This window comes from Dromiciops gliroides, chromosome 3, assembly GCF_019393635.1.
Source record: "Dromiciops gliroides isolate mDroGli1 chromosome 3, mDroGli1.pri, whole genome shotgun sequence".
NCBI lineage: Eukaryota > Metazoa > Chordata > Mammalia > Microbiotheria > Microbiotheriidae > Dromiciops > Dromiciops gliroides.
The window spans coordinates 604,498,701-604,517,793 of record NC_057863.1 but is presented as its reverse complement, the minus strand read 5'-3'; the positions used below and the strand labels follow the sequence as shown (position 1 = coordinate 604,517,793).

The 19,093-nt window shown below is 44.1% G+C and overlaps 2 protein-coding genes across 2 annotated transcripts in view; one reads left to right on the top strand and one right to left on the bottom strand.

Annotated features, from left to right (window-relative positions):
- Positions 1-2,889: 2,889 nt before the first annotated feature.
- RPA2 (replication protein A2) lies at positions 2,890-17,864 on the bottom strand. The gene is made up of 9 exons (XM_043993112.1): positions 17,529-17,864; positions 17,093-17,196; positions 14,787-14,888; positions 14,552-14,665; positions 12,839-12,913; positions 9,257-9,373; positions 6,639-6,761; positions 4,221-4,315; positions 2,890-3,493 (listed from the first exon to the last, which is right to left on the bottom strand). The coding sequence occupies exons 1-9, from the start codon at positions 17,536-17,538 to the stop codon at positions 3,409-3,411; spliced, it is 825 nt and encodes a 274-aa protein (XP_043849047.1). The 5' UTR covers positions 17,539-17,864; the 3' UTR covers positions 2,890-3,408.
- A 63-nt stretch (positions 17,865-17,927) lies between these two features.
- The window catches only part of SMPDL3B (sphingomyelin phosphodiesterase acid like 3B), a 31,869-nt gene continuing 30,703 nt past the window's right edge, over positions 17,928-19,093 (top strand). The window contains exon 1 of the mRNA XM_043993110.1: positions 17,928-18,806. The gene's annotated coding sequence lies outside the window, so the exon portion shown is untranslated. The remainder of the gene's footprint in view (positions 18,807-19,093) is intronic.

Here is a 19,093-nt window from a genome sequence, read left to right as displayed (position 1 = left end):
CTATTCTAGTCATCCAAAATTTGCCCATTTTCTCCCCTGCCTTTATCTCAGAGGGTAGATGTCCATATTCCTAGACTATCAGTACATATGGATTCCACCAATATTTTTCGGGCCCCAAAATATCCTGTAGCCAAAAGAATATTAGTAAGAAGTTTGGAAAATGGTGATCTCAAGAAGAGGTGTTTTGACACTGTTTGCACTAGCCCACAGCATTCCAGATTATAGCCAAACCAGATTAAAATATAATTAGAAAATATTTTTTAAAATAAAAATGCAGTAAGACATAGTTAATGTTCTGGTTTCCTAAGTCAATATATGACCCCCAGAGGCCCTTATGTACGGTTTTGTGGCCCCATTTCTGAGTGTGACAACACTGCTCTAGAAAACAAGAATCTGTTAAGTCCAATAGAGAAATGACTGGTTCTGCTAAGTGATGGTTAAATGGGCAGAAGATGAAAGTCTCTTGCTACCAAGCACCACTATGAGGCTGGGACCAATATAGCACCTCTGTAGTCTATGCCTGAGGAGTCAAACTGACTTCTCAGTGCTGTTGCAGGAAGATTAAAATATAATTGCGAAATGTCTAACGACATAAATGAAAACATAATGTGACAGTGTTAATTGTGGTTTTCTAAGTCAATATGCTTGGAGAAGGAAATGGAAAACCACTCCAGTATCTTTGCCAAGAAAACCCCAACTGGGGTCAGGAAGAGTCAGACACGACTGAGACAACTCAACAAGTCAAAATGTGGGGGCAGCTAGGTGGCACAGTGGGTAAAGCACTGGCCCTGGATTCAGGAAGACCCAAGTTCAAATCCGGCCTCAGACACTTGACACTTACTAGTTGTGTGACCCTGGGCAAGTCACTTAACCCTCATTGCCCCGTGAAAAAAAAGAAAGAAAATGTGGCTACAGGGTTCTGTTTCTATATGAACTTGACACCGATGATCTATGCCATTAGATCCACATGACATATTAAACACAGAACCCAGGACTTCAACACTAAAGTCTTAACTATCACATCCGTTCAATTCCTATTCTGCCTAAGTCCACACAAGAGTAATAAAATCAGTTTATAAAGTCTCACATTTACAAAAATATTTGTAGTAGTAAACAACAAAAAGAGAAGAGTTGGGTTCATTGAATGGAAAATGGTTGAACAAAATGTGGCATGTGAATATAATGTATTATTGTCCCTTTCTAATTCAGAGAAACAGGGAAGGCAGCTCCAGAAGAAAATGCAGGATTCAAATGATACAAGTGAAGACAATACCAGAAGACAATTGAGCAGTGATCAATGTTGATTTCAGGTGAAACAGGTGTGCTGAAACATGCCAAGCCCACAGGTAAAGAAAGTATGTATGTGGAGATTAAAAACAGAGGGAAAGGGGCAGCTAGGTGGCGCAGTGGATAGAGCACCGGCCCTGGAGTCAGGAGTACCTGAGTTCAAATCTGGCCTCAGACACTTATTAACACGTACTAGCTGTGTGACCCTGGGCAAGTCACTTAACCCCAATTGTCTCACTTAAAAAAAAAAAAAAAAAGAGGGAAAATGAGTTATGTACCAAAATATTCATAGCAGTACTTTTTGTGGTAAGAACCAGAAACAAAATTGGTATTCATCAATTAGGGAACGGATGAACAAATTTTGCACTGAGAATGTAATGAAATATTATTGTGCTGAAGAAATGACGAATGAGGAATTCAGAGAATTACGGGAAGATGGGTATGGTCCGATGTAGAATTGAAGTAAGCAGAATCAGAGCAACGTATAAAACAAGACTGTTGCAATATAGATGAAACAACCGAAAAAGGAAGAAAACCTCCTAACTGAAAAAACAGTAGGAGGTCTGGAGAACAGATAAAAAAAACCAGACCATTCTTCTCTTAGCAGAGGGGCACTGGAAAGCCAGAATGCTGCACGAAGTCAAATATTGGCTGCTGCCACCCCGCTGGTGGAGGGCCTCAGTGCCTTTGGCTTGCACTATGGCAATGGCCTGCTGGTGGGTCTCCCTGCCTCAGGTCTCTCCTCACCCCAATCTGGTCTCTAATCAGCTATATTGTTAGCTAAAGAGCCAGTATGACATCAACCCTCCCTTGATTTAGTCAGCTCCAGGGGCTTTCTACCACCCCAAGGCCAAAGATGAAGTCCTTTTGGGTGTTCACAGCCCCTCACCAGTTGGTCCCTTGCTACCTTTTCAGTCTTGTTAAGCCTCATGGTGCCCTGTGAACCAGTGACACCAGCCTCCTGGCTGTCCCTCTTGCCTAGAACTCTCTTCCTCATCTCTGCCTGCAAGCTTCCTTTGAATCCTAGCTAAAATCTCACCTTCTTTAGGAAGCCTTTCCCCATTTTCCTTCATGCTAGTGCTTTCTCTCTGGTGATTACTTCCATGTGGCCTGTCTATATTCTGTTTGTACAGTGCAGGTTTCTCCTCTATTAGACTGTGAGCTCCCTGAGGGCAGGGACTGTCTTTTGCCTTTCTTAGTATGCCCCAATGCTTAGCACAGTGTTTGGCACATAGTAGGCATTTTAATAAGTGTTTGTTGACTGTAAAATGTATCACCAAACCAGCTGTTTTCAGTTATTTTTCTGTTAGAAAATAGTTCAATATATCCAGAAATGAGTGATGTAAAAACAAAAGACACTGGGGCAGCTAGGTGGCGCAGTGGATAGAGCACTGGCCCTGGAGTCAGAAGGACCTGAGTTCAAATCCGGCCTCAGACACTTGACACTTACTAGTTGTGTGACCCTGGGCAAGTCACTTAACCCCAATTGCCTCACTAGAAAAAACAAACAAACAAAAAGACACTGATAGAACTTTCTTTACAAAAGAAAAGTCTTCAACCCCAATGTTTTGATGAGTTAATGCAACAGGAACACTAAAAAAATGTTAACCAAAGATTAGAATATTTATTTTGTACTCTACCTAATGATCTTCCCTTATGGTCTTCAGCATCATGATGCATTTCTATGATAGGCACACACGTATCCATCCAGTCACCCCCAGTGCCTGAAGAAGTGAGCAGCACATCTGCAAGTATCCTGGAAGCCACACCCTGCAAACAAGGCTCACCTTGCTTCCCTGGCTCACCCCACGACACCCAGTCCTGCCCACTTTCTCCTGAGGCAGGGAAGCTTTAAGACACAAGTTTTCAAACCCTCTTTTAAATAATATTTTCCTGACTCCTCTGGGGCCTCCCTCCACCAAGTCCAAACACCCCTGCAAGTTTTTGCTAGCTGGCTGGTAAGTATGCTTGGTGTTAACTGGAGCATCAAAAGGAGATGGAGAGCAGAAAGTCTGAGGGGGCGTTTGAGAGCGTCCATGGGAAAACCTTGTCCAAGTCACTAGACCAAATCGATGCTTGGGGGGAGTTGAGGCTCTCATGAAAGTAGACCCAGCTGTTGAATCACTCTGCATCTGTGGATTTGAAGTGATCGTCATCCACGGTGGAATAGATGTGTCCCTCATTGCTCAGAAAATCAACAGCTTGCCTGAAGGGGAGAGAGAATGCAACTGTTTGTAAAGAGAGAGAAGCCAGTCAGAGGCCTCCCCCAACTTCCTGCTGATACGGACCACAGCTTGGTCAACCTGTTTATGCAAGGCAGAAGAGGAGGCAGATTTGGGCACAGGTGTCTCATGGGGCAGCACAAAGGCTGACCATGGACTTGGTGGCCACAATGGGCTAGATGGGGAGCCCCAAGCAATGTGGCCCAGTGGAAAATGCTGCAAGTCTGAAATTGGGGTTTGGCCTTGGCCTCCTGCACTGACAAGAGTGATTCTTGGGGCAAGCTCCTTCCCCACGCTTGCCTTCAGCTTGTTCATCATTTAGCCGCTTTGTGAGGACAGCCCTTGGCGAAAGCACTGCAGAAATCTGAGAGAGAAGCTCACTTCAGGCCAGCCATGAGAGTAAAAGCCCTGTCTTGATTCTCTGCCCCGTGGGCAGTCTCCCTGTTCCCACTCTGGCTGCCCCCCAAACCAGGGCTCTGCAGCCTCGTTTCAGTTTTCTGAACAAACCCCAAAGGCAGGCACATAAAATCTTCTGGGGTTTGGGCCTATTGCTCAAGGTAACTCCCTAGATCTACCCCGTGACAGCTACTGGCCAGAGAAGAACCTCAACTAAACCTGATGGCTCAGATGGCCCCAGCAGTTCAGCTTGCCAAACATTAAGTCTGCATGTGTGCTTCGGAGGCCTGGCTGGAGGGAAAGCAATGCACTTACTTGATTACAGACACATTTAAGTTGTGGAGCTGAGACTTGAGATCCTGAAAGTTCATGCCTTCTGGCCTTGGGCAAGCTTTAATCAAACTCAGCACCTGGGGAGAGAACCATCAAAGAAGAGAAAATCCATTAAGCCAGATGGAAACCCTAATATGACAACATGACAGAGTACTTAAAAGTGCCTAATGTGTGCACCCTGTGTTGGGCAGGAAACATGGTTTGTGTGACTCAGTCCCTGCCCCCCAAGAACTTGTAATCCAGCACACACGGACACCAAGATGGACTTGTGGAAGCCACACAGTCATTCTAAGTGCCCTAGAGAGGGACACAACAAAGATTACATGAGGTTTGAGGAGATGGTCTGTGTGGGGGTGGAGGTAGGGGGTAATAGACTGTGCAGGAAAGCTTCCTATAGAGGAGGGCAGTTAGCCTTTAAAGAGAAGCAGGGCAGGCATGCCAGAGTGAGCAAAGGGCACAGTGGGTTAGGAGGCAGAAGTGGACAGAACTTAGCAGGGTCTAGAAAGCATGCAGGGGAGAAATCAGACTGAGTGCTGGAAGCAGCCTTGGCAGCCAACTGATCCAACCCATTAGGTTTTTTGGCTGCTGTCTCATACCGATCTAGGAGGCCTCCCACCCCCTGGATATTTTTCAGACAAACTGCAAACCATGCCTTGAACTTGCAAAGTTGCAAAGAATAGCAAGAAATACAAGCTGAGAGTCAGAATGGAGCCAGGTTGAGAAGAGGGGCTGTGACTGCCAGGCTAAGGGTAAACTCTCTGCAGGGAACGAGAAGCCACTTGGGGTCTCTGTGATATTTGAGCAGTCACTTGTAGAAAGGATCATCCTGGCAGCAGTGTGAAGAACAGAGGGGATGAGGGGGAGGAAGGGGGCTGCTGTGTGTCAGGGCCATGGCAGTAGAATGGAAGATTAGAAGGATGTTGTGGGAATGTACCTGATAGGACCTGCTCACACAACACACACAACGACCACAATCATGTCAATGGAAAGAACCACAACAAAAACTGATCACTGACTCCTTATCGTGACGGCATTTGGCGAAAAGATGCCAGAATGAAGCCCCCTCCCTCCTGTATGGAGCAGTACAAGATCAAGTAGGACTTAGTGGGCCTGTGGGTTAGTTTTGCTGAACTGCTTTCTTCCTTTGTCTCCTTTTTGTTTGTTTGTTTTAAGGGATCACGGTGTTCTAGGGAGGAGAAGTGGGGGAGGACATATTTGGAAAGGAAACTTGTATAAAAAACAAAAGAAGTCAATAAATTTAAAACAGACACTTCTTTATGAACATGGAAGCCTGGGTAAATGGTGTGGCTACCAAGAGAAAAAAATGAATTCAGAAGAGCAGGTGTGGGACATGCTGATAGGGATGTTCTGCAGCCCTGGAACAAGTGCTAATCAGCTAGCGGGGAGCTTATCCAGCACCAAGTGCTCATAGGCCCGAAATGGTGAGGGACAGTGGGCAGGGCTGGGCCAGGGGCCCTAGGGTACCAATAAGAATCAAGGATAAGTGGATGGCACTGGGGTCAAGGGTGAGTTTGTAGGGAAGTACCAACAGAATGGAGGAGATGGAATGGGAAGTGAGGGAGTCGAGGGACTACAGATTATAACAAAGAGAAATCAGCTTGATGCCAGGGAGAACAGGAGCAAGAGGAGGCCCAGGAGTGGGAGGGAAGAGTCCCAAATGTGAGTGTTGGTGCAATCAAAAGAAGTGTAGGGCAGCTAGGTGAAGCAGTGGCTAAAGCACCAGCCCTGGATTCAGGAGTGCCTGAGTTCAAATCCAGCCTCAGACACTTGACACTTATTAGCTGTGTGACCCTGGGCAAGTCACTTAACCCCCATTGCCCCACAAAAACAAAAAACCAAAACAAAACAAAAAGAAGTGTAACAAGTGACCACACCGTCATGTGGCTGACATTCAGTGGGAAATGAGGAGGGGGCAGATCTGGGGCTCAGGTACTGAAATACCTAGGAATGGTGGCCGGGTTCTGTGATACTAACAGCCAGAGGGCCCCCCCAACAGTGGCATCTCTATGCATGTAGAGGAATTCTACATGACCTTCACACATGCATGGGAGACAACTTGTTGCAGGAGAGGGTCCAAGGCTGCATTTTGATTCAGGAAATTTTAAACATTAAACAATAAATACAATGGAATCTTGCATTCTCCCTTCTAAAAAAATGACAGTGAAGAGGGTAGAGAGGAAGATTCTGAGTCTGAGGGATTAACTCACTGAAAAATGAAAGAGATGGGGCAGCTAGGTGATGAAATGGCTAGCACACCGGCCCTGAAGTCAGGAGGACCTGAGTTCAAATCCAAATAGCAGCACAGGCAGAATGGCACTAGAAGACTGCAATCAGTGGGCACATGAGCCAGGATACTGGGGTCACATACGTGGGGCTTACCTGATTCTGGGTTACAGTGAGGCCATTTGCTGGCATAAGGCTGTTCCCACCAAAGCTGTTTCCCCCAAAGCCTCCTGCATCCCCTATTCCAGAAGGGTGGAGAGATGGTCTTCCTGCTGAGAGCTAAGGAAAAAACCAAAAAGACACATTAGAGTACTAGGCTGGGAAAGTCAGGAGAAGAGTTCTAATTCAGCTGCCACCAGTCTCACAGGGCAGGCTCCCCCTCTCTGAACCCAAGTTCTCTCCACTATAAAATTAAGGGAACAGACTGATGGACTCTAAGTTGCTGCCTTTCAACTCTGTCAATTTCTAGGATTCTGGCATTACTCAATCCCCCAATCTGCCCTATAAAAGAAGCATATATTTCACAACTTAAACGAGGTGTTTCTTTTCCAGAAGTGCTCCCTGATCAGGCCTCCCAGCCCTGTCCTGGTGAAGCTGACTTTTTGTACCCAATGGCTTAGACCAAATATGAAGTCTCTGTGGTCATTTACTTCTACATACTGCATACCTGCTCTATTTCACTGACCAAAATTCCAGTACCAGATGGTTTTGGTGAAGTATAGACTAAGATCTGCTAGGCTCCCTTCATTCACTTTTTTTTTCTTTCATCAATTCTCTTGGTATTCTCGATCTTTTGTTCCTCCAGATGAATTTAAAAATTTTTTTTCTACCTCAATAAAGCAATCCTTTAGTATTTTCATTGGCATGGCACTGAATTAACTAATTTAGGAAGTACTGTCAACCCGCCCATAAGCAATCAGTGTTTCTCCAGCTGTTTAGATCTCTCTGTTTCTGTGAAGTGCTTTGTAGCTGTGTTCATATGGTTTCTGTGTCTTGGCAGGCTGACTACCAAGTATTTTATACTGTCTGCAGTTATTTTAAATGGGATTCTTCTTTCCATCTCTTGCAGCTGAACTTTGTCAGTAACATGTGTGGGTCTACTTTATATCCTGAAACTGTGTTAGAGCTGTTCATTGTTAACTAGACTTTTAGTTGATTCTCTTGGGCTCTCCAAGGCTACTATTATAGTATCTGCACAAAGTTCCTTCAATTTCTTTTCTTTGTCTTCTTGCTATAGCTAGCACTTCTAGTACACTACTGAATGATAAGGGTGATGATAGACATCCCTGCTTACCTCTGATCTACATGGAAAGGCTTCTAGTTAATCCCTATGACAGATAATGCTTGCTTTGGGTTTTAAATAGATAATTATTGTTTTAAGAAAAGCTCTACCAAGAAAACAAAAAGAAAAGCTCCATTCATTCCTATGTTTTCTCATTTTTAAGAGGTATGGATGTTGTATTTTGTAAAAAGCTTTTTATGCATCTATTAATATAATCGTGATTTTTGTTGTTTTTGTTATCAATGTGGTCAATTAAGCTGACAGTTTCCCCAGTACTGAACAGCCCTGCATCTTAGCATAAATTCAACCTGCTCATAGTGCATGAACTTTGTGATCAATGTTATCTCCTTGCTAGTATTTTATTTAAAACTTTTGCATCAATTTTCATTAGGGAAATTAGTCTATAGTTTTCTTTTCTGATTTTGCTTTCCTCAGGTTAGGTATCAAAACCACATTAGTGTCATTAAAGGAATTTGGTAGGGGCAAGTAGCAAGGTGGCGCAGTGGATAGAGCACAGGCCCTGGAGTCAGGAGTACCTGAGTTCAAATCCGGCCTCAGACACTTAACACTTACTAGCTGTGTGACCCTGGGCAAGTCACTTAACCCCAACTGCCTCACCAAAAAAAAAAAAAAAAGAGGAATTTGGTAGGACTCCTTTATCTATTTTTTCAAATGTTTTATACAATAATGGAATTGTTCTTTAAATGTTTGGTAGTTGCTGTGTCTTGGCAGGCTGACTACCAAGTATTTTATACTGTCTGCAGGGATTTCTTAGGGAGCATATTTATGGCTTGTTCAATTTCTTTTCCTAAGATTAAATATTCTATTTCATCATCTGTCAATCTGAACCATTTATATTTTTGTAAAAATTCATCCATTTCATTTAAACTACCAATTTTATTGGCATATAATTGGGCAAAACAGCTGCTAATCATTGCTTTAATTTCATCTCCATTGGCAATAGTCAACCTTCTCATTTCTGATTCTGGTAACTTGATTAGGACATTAGGTTTTAAATACAGCCAATATGTAGATTTATTTTGCTTAACTATGCATATGCATTACAAGTTCCCACTACCCCTTTCTTCTCAATTTTTAAACTGAGGGGGCTGGGCAGAGATAGCAACAGTGATACAAAAAAGGGGATAATCTAATGTTTTAACAATTCAGAGGTTCAGAAGGAATCGCAGATTAGCAGTTCGGTTCTGAAAATAAAGGATGGTATAATAGACTATAAAAGAGTGCATGCCGTATGAAATCGATTCCTGGTTACAGAGAATCCTCTCTTTGTGTTCTCTACATATGTAAGTGTTCTTTTTCTGGTGTTTAAGTTTAGAAGAAAAAAAATCATACATCCCCACACTCTCTCTTCTCTAAATCTTATCCCAGAGAAAGTGGAACTCCGATTTATCCTGTGTCTTATCTCATTTGTACGCCGCTGTTTCTATGCTCTTTGCCGTCCAGAGCATTATCTTTTGCATGAACCACTCACCTGGCCGATGGGTTGGCTCAGGATCATATGAGCATTGACAGTTTCCAGGATGTGGATGGTAAACTCGTTCATATCTTCTAGAGGAAGAATTTTAAATGCCACCAGGCTCTTTTTGTTCTGTTAAAATAACAAGATAGTTTAGGACAAAGGAGGGAACACAGCAGAGCTCTCTCTCTGAGCTGCCACTAAGGCACGATGAGGCTAACGTCCTGAAAGTCAGGGACAGCCTGGGCTCCTACAGCATCTGGAAGCCAGCTGTCTGCAAGGGTGAATTACTGACCACAAAAGCAACATTCAAAATCAACGGTAGTCAGGTCCTCCAGACTGCCTGCCAAAGCCTACTGAACCCTTAATAGCCTGGCATGTCACACTGGGCTAATTGTACAATGGATCCTAGCGACCACGTTCCAACCACTTTCTATGGAAAATAGGTTCAGTTTCATCTCAGGATATAGGAATCCTTATATGCTCTTTCTAGAGAGATAAAGGGCTCAGCTGCCCCTCCCTCAGTCTGAGCTCAGACACAGGAAGGAGGTCAGGACTGGGCCCCTGTCCTTTCTTCCTGGCCTGCCCCATTTCTCTGGCTCCCAGGAAGCCAGAGCAGAGGAGTCACACACCTCCTCTGGGAACTTTTTTAAGGGCCTTGTCTTCAACGCTCCCACAATTTCATCAGGGTCAATAAATACTCTCTCCACTAACACAGACTGCAAGTTAGACACAGAATCTGGGGTCTGCGTCTTTTGAAGCATTAGATTCATAAATATGACTGCTCTGTGCAAGTTTTTCTTTAAGAACACTTTGCTCTGTACCGTTTACAGGCACTCTCTGGGGACATGGGAACAGGATTCCAACCACAAGCTTAAGTTTCTATTTGGATTTCTAGGCTGCTGACATTCTCACAATTCACAGGCAGAGAGAGAAAGGGGCTGAAACAATACCGATCCACTTGAGATCTAATATTAACATGGAAGTAATTGAGGGGAGAAGGGAGAGCATTAAACTGTTGGTCTCCTATTGATGGTATCAGCTTTCTTAAAGAAACCTAAGAATTTCAAGTCTGAGAACAAATCCCTCCTCCTCTGGTCCTTCCCCCTTAATTTTTGTACAAACATACTACTAAAAGATAACTTTATACTTGGCTTGATAGCATGGCTTAAGGGATCTTAAGTGACTAACTTAAAACATTTGCAAGTATCGATACGTTCTCACATTCATAGTGGACAATTACAACACACTTTGTCACAAGCACCTTAAAAATCAAGTACTGTAAATGCTACTTCCATTTTACAGGGGAGGAAAATAAATTTCAGGAGAGAAAAGACTTGGCCAAGCTCACATGGATGCTAAGTGCTGAAGGTGGCACTTGCATTTAGGTCTGGGTTTTTTTGGGGCAGTGGGGGGTGGCAATTGGGGTAATGTGACTCAACCAGGTCATACAGCTAATAAATGTCTGAGGTCAAATTTGAACTCAAGTCCTCCTGCCTCTAGGATCTGTGCTCTATTCACTGCACCTGCCCCACACTTAGGTCTTTGAATGAATGTTCTCTGTTACATACTGAACAACAAATACAATCCCCAGACATAAGATGCTTTTTTAATTTTTCAAAGCACATCCATTAAAAAAAAATTTTTAATTCTATATTCCCTTCCCCCACCTCCACTCCTTGAGAAGGCAATTTGATGTGGATAATGCTTGTAAAGTCGTACAAAACATGTTTCCATGCTAATCGTGTTGCAAAAGAAAGCAGACAAAACAAGAACAATGACCAAAGTAAAATTGGATTAGATGGAGATAGCCTTTTTTCATCATGAGTCTTCCAGTACTCAGGTCTGTCACAGTTGATCATCACACAATATTGCTATTGTGCTGGGTACAATGTTTTCCTGGTTCTTGCAGTCGTAACTTTGCATGAGTTCACTTAAGTCTTCCCTGGTTTTTCTGAAACCATCCTAGCAACACTAATTAAATAACAAAAACTGGAATTGGACAAATGTGACCGACAATTGGGGAATGACTAAGCTGTATTTACACGTAGTAAAATGTTGTGTGATAAGAAACGATAAATGGGGAGAGTTCAAAGCCACATGGGAACTTTTCTGAGGTGATTTCACAGTCAGGAAGAAGGCACCAAAAGAAGAGTGCTGCTAGAAATATTTTTGATCAGGTCTCTTTTTTTTCCTGTCAATAAAGACCTGAATACAGACTGAGTGATGTATCACTGAGTCAAAGGGCATGAACATCTAGCTTTTGTTGTAGGATTCCAAATTACTTTCCAAAGCAATTAAACCAATCCCTAGCTGCAAGTTTTCATCAGCACTGGATTTTAGCATCTTTTACTATTTTTGCTAATTTGGTGGCGTCTCAAAATTGTTTCAGTTTGAATCTCCATTTTTATTGGAGATTTTGAACTTTTCCAAGTTGTTGATAATCTATATTTCTTGGTCTGAAAACTGGCTGCTCACACCTTTGACCCCTAAGGTGCTTGACAACAGTTCTTAACCCTATTATTTAAATTATAGATTTTGGAATCAGATTTTTATCTTAAGTATAAAGCAAAGATCACTTCTCATGCCTTATTTTTCTGTTTTATTCTGAATTATTACTTTCAATTATGTGTAATCTTTATAAATATATATGCATAATCAGATTCATTTATGGTCACTCTTAAAATTTTCTATTTTTCTCTAATTTTGTTAGGGTACTTTTGTTCTTGTGTTTTTCCCCCTGTGGCAAATGGGGGTTAAGTGACTTGCCCAGGGTCACACAGCTAGTGTTAAGTGTCTGAGACTGGATTTGAACTCAGGTCCTCCTGAATCCAGGGCCGATGCTTTATCCACCATGCCACCTAGCTGCCCCTGTTAGGGTACTTTTGTATTTAGATTGTTAATCCACTTGGATTTTATTATGTTGTAAGACGTTGGCCTGTTCCCATTTTGGGAAATGTCATTTCCCCAAGTTTTTGTTGAATAATGAATTCCTTCCTAGGTGTTTTGTTCTTGATTTTATCAAGAAGTGGACTTATGCATATGCATTTGGTTCTAGATCTTTTCTAATATCCTCATCTACTTTTATCCAGAGTTTTGATAAATATTCCTTTGTAGCATAATTGGAGACGTTCCAATGCACTTTCCACTAGACCTAACTGTCATTCCCAAAGCACTCACTGGAACCGAAAACTAGAACTGTCTTTCTATAAAACAGATGAGAAAGTGTATGTAACACTTCATGAACTCTTCTCAAACTCATAGGTTTCAACAATTCTGACATACCCCAGAATACCATGAAACAAATACAAACCACATTTGTTGTGTATAAAATATGAATGTTCTTTTACTCTGAACAGGGTCACAGTTTCTCAGAAGATGGGGTTTGAGAAACTATCATTTATTCCCAACACTGACACCAGTGGTTCTGAGAGGGTGGGCAGTTCACATCATGTATATGAGCCTCAATTTCATCACCTGTAAAATGGGGATAATAGTTGTACTCTCTGCCTCCCAGGGTCACTGTAAATAAAGCACTAGGTCAACTGCAAAATGGCATAGAAATCGGTGATTATTATTACTTATGTCCAATTTTACCTGGAAAGACCTGAGATGACCTGCCACTTTCACATAGGTTTCTGGTGGTACCACGGTATTCTCACTGCTTGCATCCTAAGAGTGGGAGAGGAAAAAAAAAAAAAAATCAACCTGTAAGTGTCCTATAGCTGTTGATTAATGTGTTTAATTACCAAGATGTATAAAGAAAATCAAAGTTAAAAACAGGTACAGCTGCTTTGCAACAGGGGTTATTTCTATTCTTTCAATTCTAGCAGATCTTGAAGTTAGAATGAACAGCCCTGTTACACTCTTAGCTTTCATGAAGACTCTGAGCAGGCTACTACCCTTCTCTGGCTTCAGTTTTCTCTCTCAAGATCCCTTCTAGTTCTGATTCCACTTTCAATAGACTTGAAGACTCCATTTCAGAATGGGCAGAACTCCCACCACCAGTGGCATGCTTTATTTGGAAAGCAACAGAGAGCCACACCAAGTTCTGGATCGAGGGAACAAGACCAAAATCTGTGCACAAGGACAATTAAACTGGCAATATAATGTAAGATGGATGGGAGGGGTAAGAGCCTGAGTCAGGAGGGTGTTACAACAATCCAAGCAAGATGGAATGAGAGCTTAAATGAGTCTATTTCTAAGGCAGAATTGCTGGCACTGAGAAGAGTACAGCAGAGCAGGGAGCAGAGAGGAAATCTTGGTATCAAGAATACTTGAATTCCAGCGCCAAGTGACAGCCTGAACAAGTTGTTAGAAGCTTTCGGTGGTGCAGGCAATTCTCAGAGTCTAGAAGTCACAGAATGGTTAGAGATCTGCATTAGTAGAGGTAATTTCCTCGCCAAGGACTTCCCTACCCTAGTGAAATCACAGGTCCAGAACTCACTCACCTGCCCCACCCCTGTACAAAAAAGACAAGAGAGGTGTTAGTATTAGGCTTGCTTGGCACCTCTCACCTCACACTGAATGGGCGACTGCCCACTTTGCCTCTATGTAAGGCAGAATGTATACACAGAGCAGGCCTGACAAAGGACTCAGCTCAGGTACTTAGAGTATATCGTCATCTTCCCATCCCATTCTCATCCCCCTCTAGGAAAGGTGTGCCAACGGCTCTCATGCAAAGTCATTCCATTTCACTGGCTCTCTAAGGTATAGCGAGACTGTGGCAACAAGACCTCAGAGACCAAATACATTGGTGCTGTCTGACTGGTCAGGAGCCTTTCCCCCAGCCCAGCCCCTGTGGGCTCATGGCGTTTCCTTTGCCCAGGAAGTGGAAGATCTCCCAACCTTCAAGGTCCGTGCTCCACCGATTCCATGAAGCAAGACTGGATGACTAGGGTGCAATTCAGCCTTTGCCTGAAGACCTGCAGTGGGGGAGATAGCACTATCTCCCCCAAGGGAGTCCATGAGGCCAAACACAGCAAATCTCTCTCATGTGAAAATCCTCCAGATACCTCAAGAAGGCTATCATCCTGGTCCTTCCCCTTCCCCAAAGCCTCCTTTTCTTTAGGCTAAGCACAGCTCATTCCTTCACCTAGTATGTCATGGTCGTCTTCGGTAGCTTCACTATCTTGGGTCCCCTCCCGTAGACATGTTCTAGTTTACCATAGACCTTCCTAAAATGTGGCACCCCAATACTCCTGATATGATCCAACTGGGGTAGAGTCCCACAGGACTTTCTTCTGGGTACTATGCTGCTTTCAGTAAGGCTGAGACCATATGGTAGTTCACTCATCCCAAAATGCTTACATCAGTGTCTACCCACTGTCGGACGTCCATCGGTGCAGCAGTCATATCATCTATTTTGTAAACAATGTTAGTTGGTGCTTTCTCTGCTTGTCGGATTATTCCCACGATAGTGACCTATGTAAAAAGGTAGACAATGATTTTCCTGAGTCCCAGGGCAAAACTTATGCCCTTTTAATGACAAATCATCATTTGGTCTAACATTTTGCCATCATCCAGCACCAAGATGTTGCCATACCTGTGAAATCTCGATCTCTCCAATCTTAAATACTTCATCAATAAGGTTGGCAGAAAGGAGCTGTGATATGGTACAAGGGACAATGTGCTGGGCTCGTGCTCTCTGTGAAGAGAAGACACCTGTCAGTCTTCCTGTTACCACCACAGGTATCCCAAAGAAGAACTCAACTAAATGGATACTAAGGATCACCAGTAAAAAAAAAAAAAAAACAACAGGATAAAACTGGAATTCTCCTCTGTCTAAGAGGGAAACAACAAAAGTCCCAGATGCAGAGCCAGACCCCACTCACAACATTTTTGTGTTTGGTTTTCGGCTTACATAGCCTCTGAGGTCTTTGTTACAGACTTTTTTTTTTGGTGAGGCAATTGGGGTTAAGTGACTTGCCCAGGATCACACAGCTAGTAAGTGTCAAGTGTCTGAGTCTGGATTCGAACTCAGGTACTCCTGAATCCAGGGCCAGTGCTCTATCCACTGCGCCACCTAGCTGCCCCCTCTTACAGCTCTTTTTAGCACAAGAAAAGGAAGGTTCTATGAATTCACTCTGTGACCCTAGGCAAGAGCCATAATTTGGGGTTAGGGGAGTGGAAGAAAGAGTCACAACTTTATTTCCAAATCCACAATCCTCAAGAGAGATTTCGTGCAATACTGTTGTGTACAAGATTGCAAAAGATTCACTAGTTTCTTACCATGAGGCCCATGGACAATATTTAGGTAAACACACATCCTTTAAGCAATCACTGTATAAAGTGACTCAATTCAACCTAAAACAATTCTTGAGTAAATAAAAAGGGCTTTGGGAATACCTCACTTATTTCCTTCTATTTTTCTTCCTAGCTGAGCCAGAAGGTAGACATCAAATTAGGCCAAGGTTTCACTGAATCTTGTTCCTTTCCTGCTTCCTCTTGCTTCCAAGACCATGTCAATTTGAGGCCACGTGGACAAGGGCCTCACATTTAGAAAAGCATGTCCCAATGAAGCAATAGAGTGGAAGTGACATTCTAACGGAATTTTAATGGAAGGACTGAACCTTGTCAATATTGACATTCTCCCAGAAAACAAACTCAGAAGCAAGTTGAAGCTAAATGTGAGGCTGACTCACTGGTTTTCTTTGAGAGGCAAATGAGGGGCAGCTAGGTGGCACAGTTGGTAAAGCACTGGCCCTGGATTCAAGAGGACCTGAGTTCAAATCTGACCTCAGACACTTGACATGTACCAGCTGTGTGACCCTGGGTAAATCACTTGACCCTCATTGCCCTGCTCCCCCCCCCAAAAAAACCCCCAAAACAAAACAAAAAAGAGAGTCAAATGAAAAGAATTGGCACTGTGTTTCACCTTGTTCCCAACAAGAAGAAACATTTCAAGGAACACATTATGTCACCTTGCTGGGCTTGTCATGATGAATTTAAGCAAAAAGTCCCCTGTGAAGGTAACTGCTGCTTATAGGCCTACATTAATTGCAGAAAATGAAGAGGCAGAAAACTACATAAAGAACCTGACAAGCACCACCAAATCAAGTTTATGTATATTTTGATAACTGGTGTCTTCAATGTGAAGTTGGGCCCAGGGGAGATCAGAAAATACAGTTTAGATTTAAGACAGATTAAAAAAAAGCCAAAATCTCATCAACTACTCAAAATCCTCTCAACCAGAAGTCACGAATACTTTTTCCAAGAGACTCAAAGACAACCGATCTGATGAGTAAACTATATGGCAAAAAAATGAAACTGCTTTTACAAGAAACTGGATGCTAAAATGGGGAATACATCAGAATCGGTTATGTGCAATCTAATCAGCAGCTGGTTTAAGAAAAAGTCAAAATCTCTGATGATCCCTTCCAAAGGCAAAGAACTGAGAGATGGAATCCGGAATGTGAGGAACAGGATGTTACTCAGGGAAAGAAACACATAAAAGACAAAAGAGATGGAGCAGCTAGGTGGCACTGCAGTGGATAAAGCAATGGCCCTGGATTCAGGAGGACCTGAATTCGAATATGACCTCAGATACTTGACACTTACCAGCTGTATGACCCTAGCACACTCAACCCTCATTGCCTCAAAAGGGGTGGGGGTGGGGGTGGGGGGAAGATCTTTTTAAAAAGTAAAAACAAAGAAAAAAAAAAGATAAAGGAGGATCTGGCATTTACTAAGCTTATCGCCACCTCCGGCCCTGCCCAGCCCCTAGACACCCCCACATTAAAACGCCAATTCTGTCTATGCTTAATCCCCCCAAGTGGGGATTCTTTTCTAAGCACTTCAGGAGGGAGTCGATGAAACAGGGCTAACTGTTTATTTTCATTTTCAACTTACTGATTTCTTTTCAGCCTGAGAAGCAGTAGGCGTGCCGAACCCCCCAGGGGGCTGCGTGTAACCACCTCCGTAGGAAGTATTCCCATAGCCTCCATCGAATCCACCTGGTATTAAAGATATCAGCATCACTTCAGGATCCTCAATCCCATAGTGGGCGCCCCCCTCCCAGTACCCCCACATTAGTAGTGCCGAGTCTCCCTCCCCACCTGGTCCCCGGCTTAGCACCGCCCCCAACCCAGACCACTATAGAACCTCTGCCACCACCCTGTCCCCAGCTGACCCCAACCGTTAACCCCTTCTCCATACCACTGCCAAGCCTCTCCCCCCTGCAGCTCCTACCGCAGCACCCCCATCCTCAGAGCCCGGCCGAGCCCCTCTCTCTTTCAACATTTCCCTTCCCCCTCCCTAAAAGTCTCTTGCCCAGCTCCTTCATTACTATTCCACATGTTGGCCTCAGCACCCCGAGGGCTGTGGCGGGGCCGGTGTCCACAGAGTCCACTTGGAGCCCGAGGAATCCCGCAGTTTCCCAGCTAGAAGAAATCTGGCTCTACTTGGCGCCACAAACACTATCCCGCGAATGTCCACGCCAATCAACTCGCTGGCTGATTTCCCTTCCGCCCTTTTCAGCCAATCAACGCTGACGATACTCCAAGTTTATCCAATGGGCTTAGATGGTACTAGCGAGGCGTGCGCACACTTTATCCCGCGGAGAAACGTGAAGTCTTTGCGGCCATCTTTCGCACGGGCAATGAACCAGTCCGAGCTACAGGTGCTAGAAACCTAAACTGGAGGATCATCCCTGGAAAGCTACCAATGAAAAAGTAGGGTCTTACCCTTGTGTGGTCCCGCCTCTCGGAGATGACGTCACATTCCCCTCTAGGAACTTCTTTCTCACCTCTCGGGTCGATGGCTCTCGCGTCTGACGGACCAGGGCGCAAGCGCAGACCTCTTAGGGGTAAATCTGGGCTGGGCGGCAAGGTCTGGTCTGCATCCTCCCGACTCAGGTTCCGCAAGTTCCGATTACCTGCAACCGGAAGCACGCTTCGAGATCCCTGAGTCCAACACCGCCTCCTCCCACCCCTGTTTTGCAACTGAGTCCTAGAAAGGAGGGGTGGCCAGAGCGAGCAGCCGGGCTCGGTCTGAGCGCCCCCATGGTGGCGCCGGTGTCTGAACAGGCTGCACCCTCCGCCGTGGTTATTATCGCCGTTTTACAGATGAGGAAACTGAGTCACGTGCTGAGGCAGAGCTTGGGCTTGAAACCACAGGGTCTTTAACATTCTGAGACCAATCAATCCCCAGCCTCTGAAAGCCAGCCTCAGCCAAGCGCCTTCAGCCGCCGGGGTCAGGCCCAGACTGGCAGCCAGTGTCAAAGTGCACTTAATTATCACCAACTGTGTGCCAGGTGCAGAGCATCCAACCACGACAGCAGACAACAAGCACTGCAGTGTCCAGTAACTTGGAGGCTGCTGTTATCCCTGGCTTAAGCCTTTTCTCCAGGGTTAAACATCAGTAATTCCTTAAATCTTCCTGTAGCTTGGACTTCAAACTCCCTGTCCTCCCCTGCATGTTGTAGCTAGTCAATATTTTTCCAAAAATGTGGTACTCAGAATCGAATTCAATATCCTGTATAGGGGATTACCAGCCAGAGGCCCACATACCTTCCTTCAGGAGATCTAAGAAGTTTGTCAAGGAGTAGGGTTATGGGAAAGATTTGGTAAGTAACTAGGTTATTCTGTTGAAAGTAATTAATCTGGGGGCGGCTAGGTGGCTCAGTGGATAAAGCACCGGCCCTGGATTCAGGAGTTCCTGAGTTCAAATCCGGCCTCAGACACTTGACACTTACTGGCTGTGTGACCCTGGGCAAGTCATTTAACCCCCATTGCCCCACCAAAAAAAAAAAAAAAGAAAGTAATTAATCTCTATATTTCTTGTGTGTGTACACACCTAGGGCGGCTAGGTGGACCTTGTTAAAGTGCTGGGAGTGCCCGGTGGCAGGAAGAC

Coding starts and splice junctions, on each gene's coding strand:
- RPA2 (XM_043993112.1), bottom strand. Junction 9,374..12,838: donor GTCATCTCAGGTCTTTCCAG/GTAAAATTGGAC, acceptor TTATTTTAACAG/AACAAAAAGAGCCTGGTGGC. Junction 4,316..6,638: donor TCACTGTAACCCAGAATCAG/GTAAGCCCCACG, acceptor TTCTCTCCCCAG/GTGCTGAGTTTGATTAAAGC.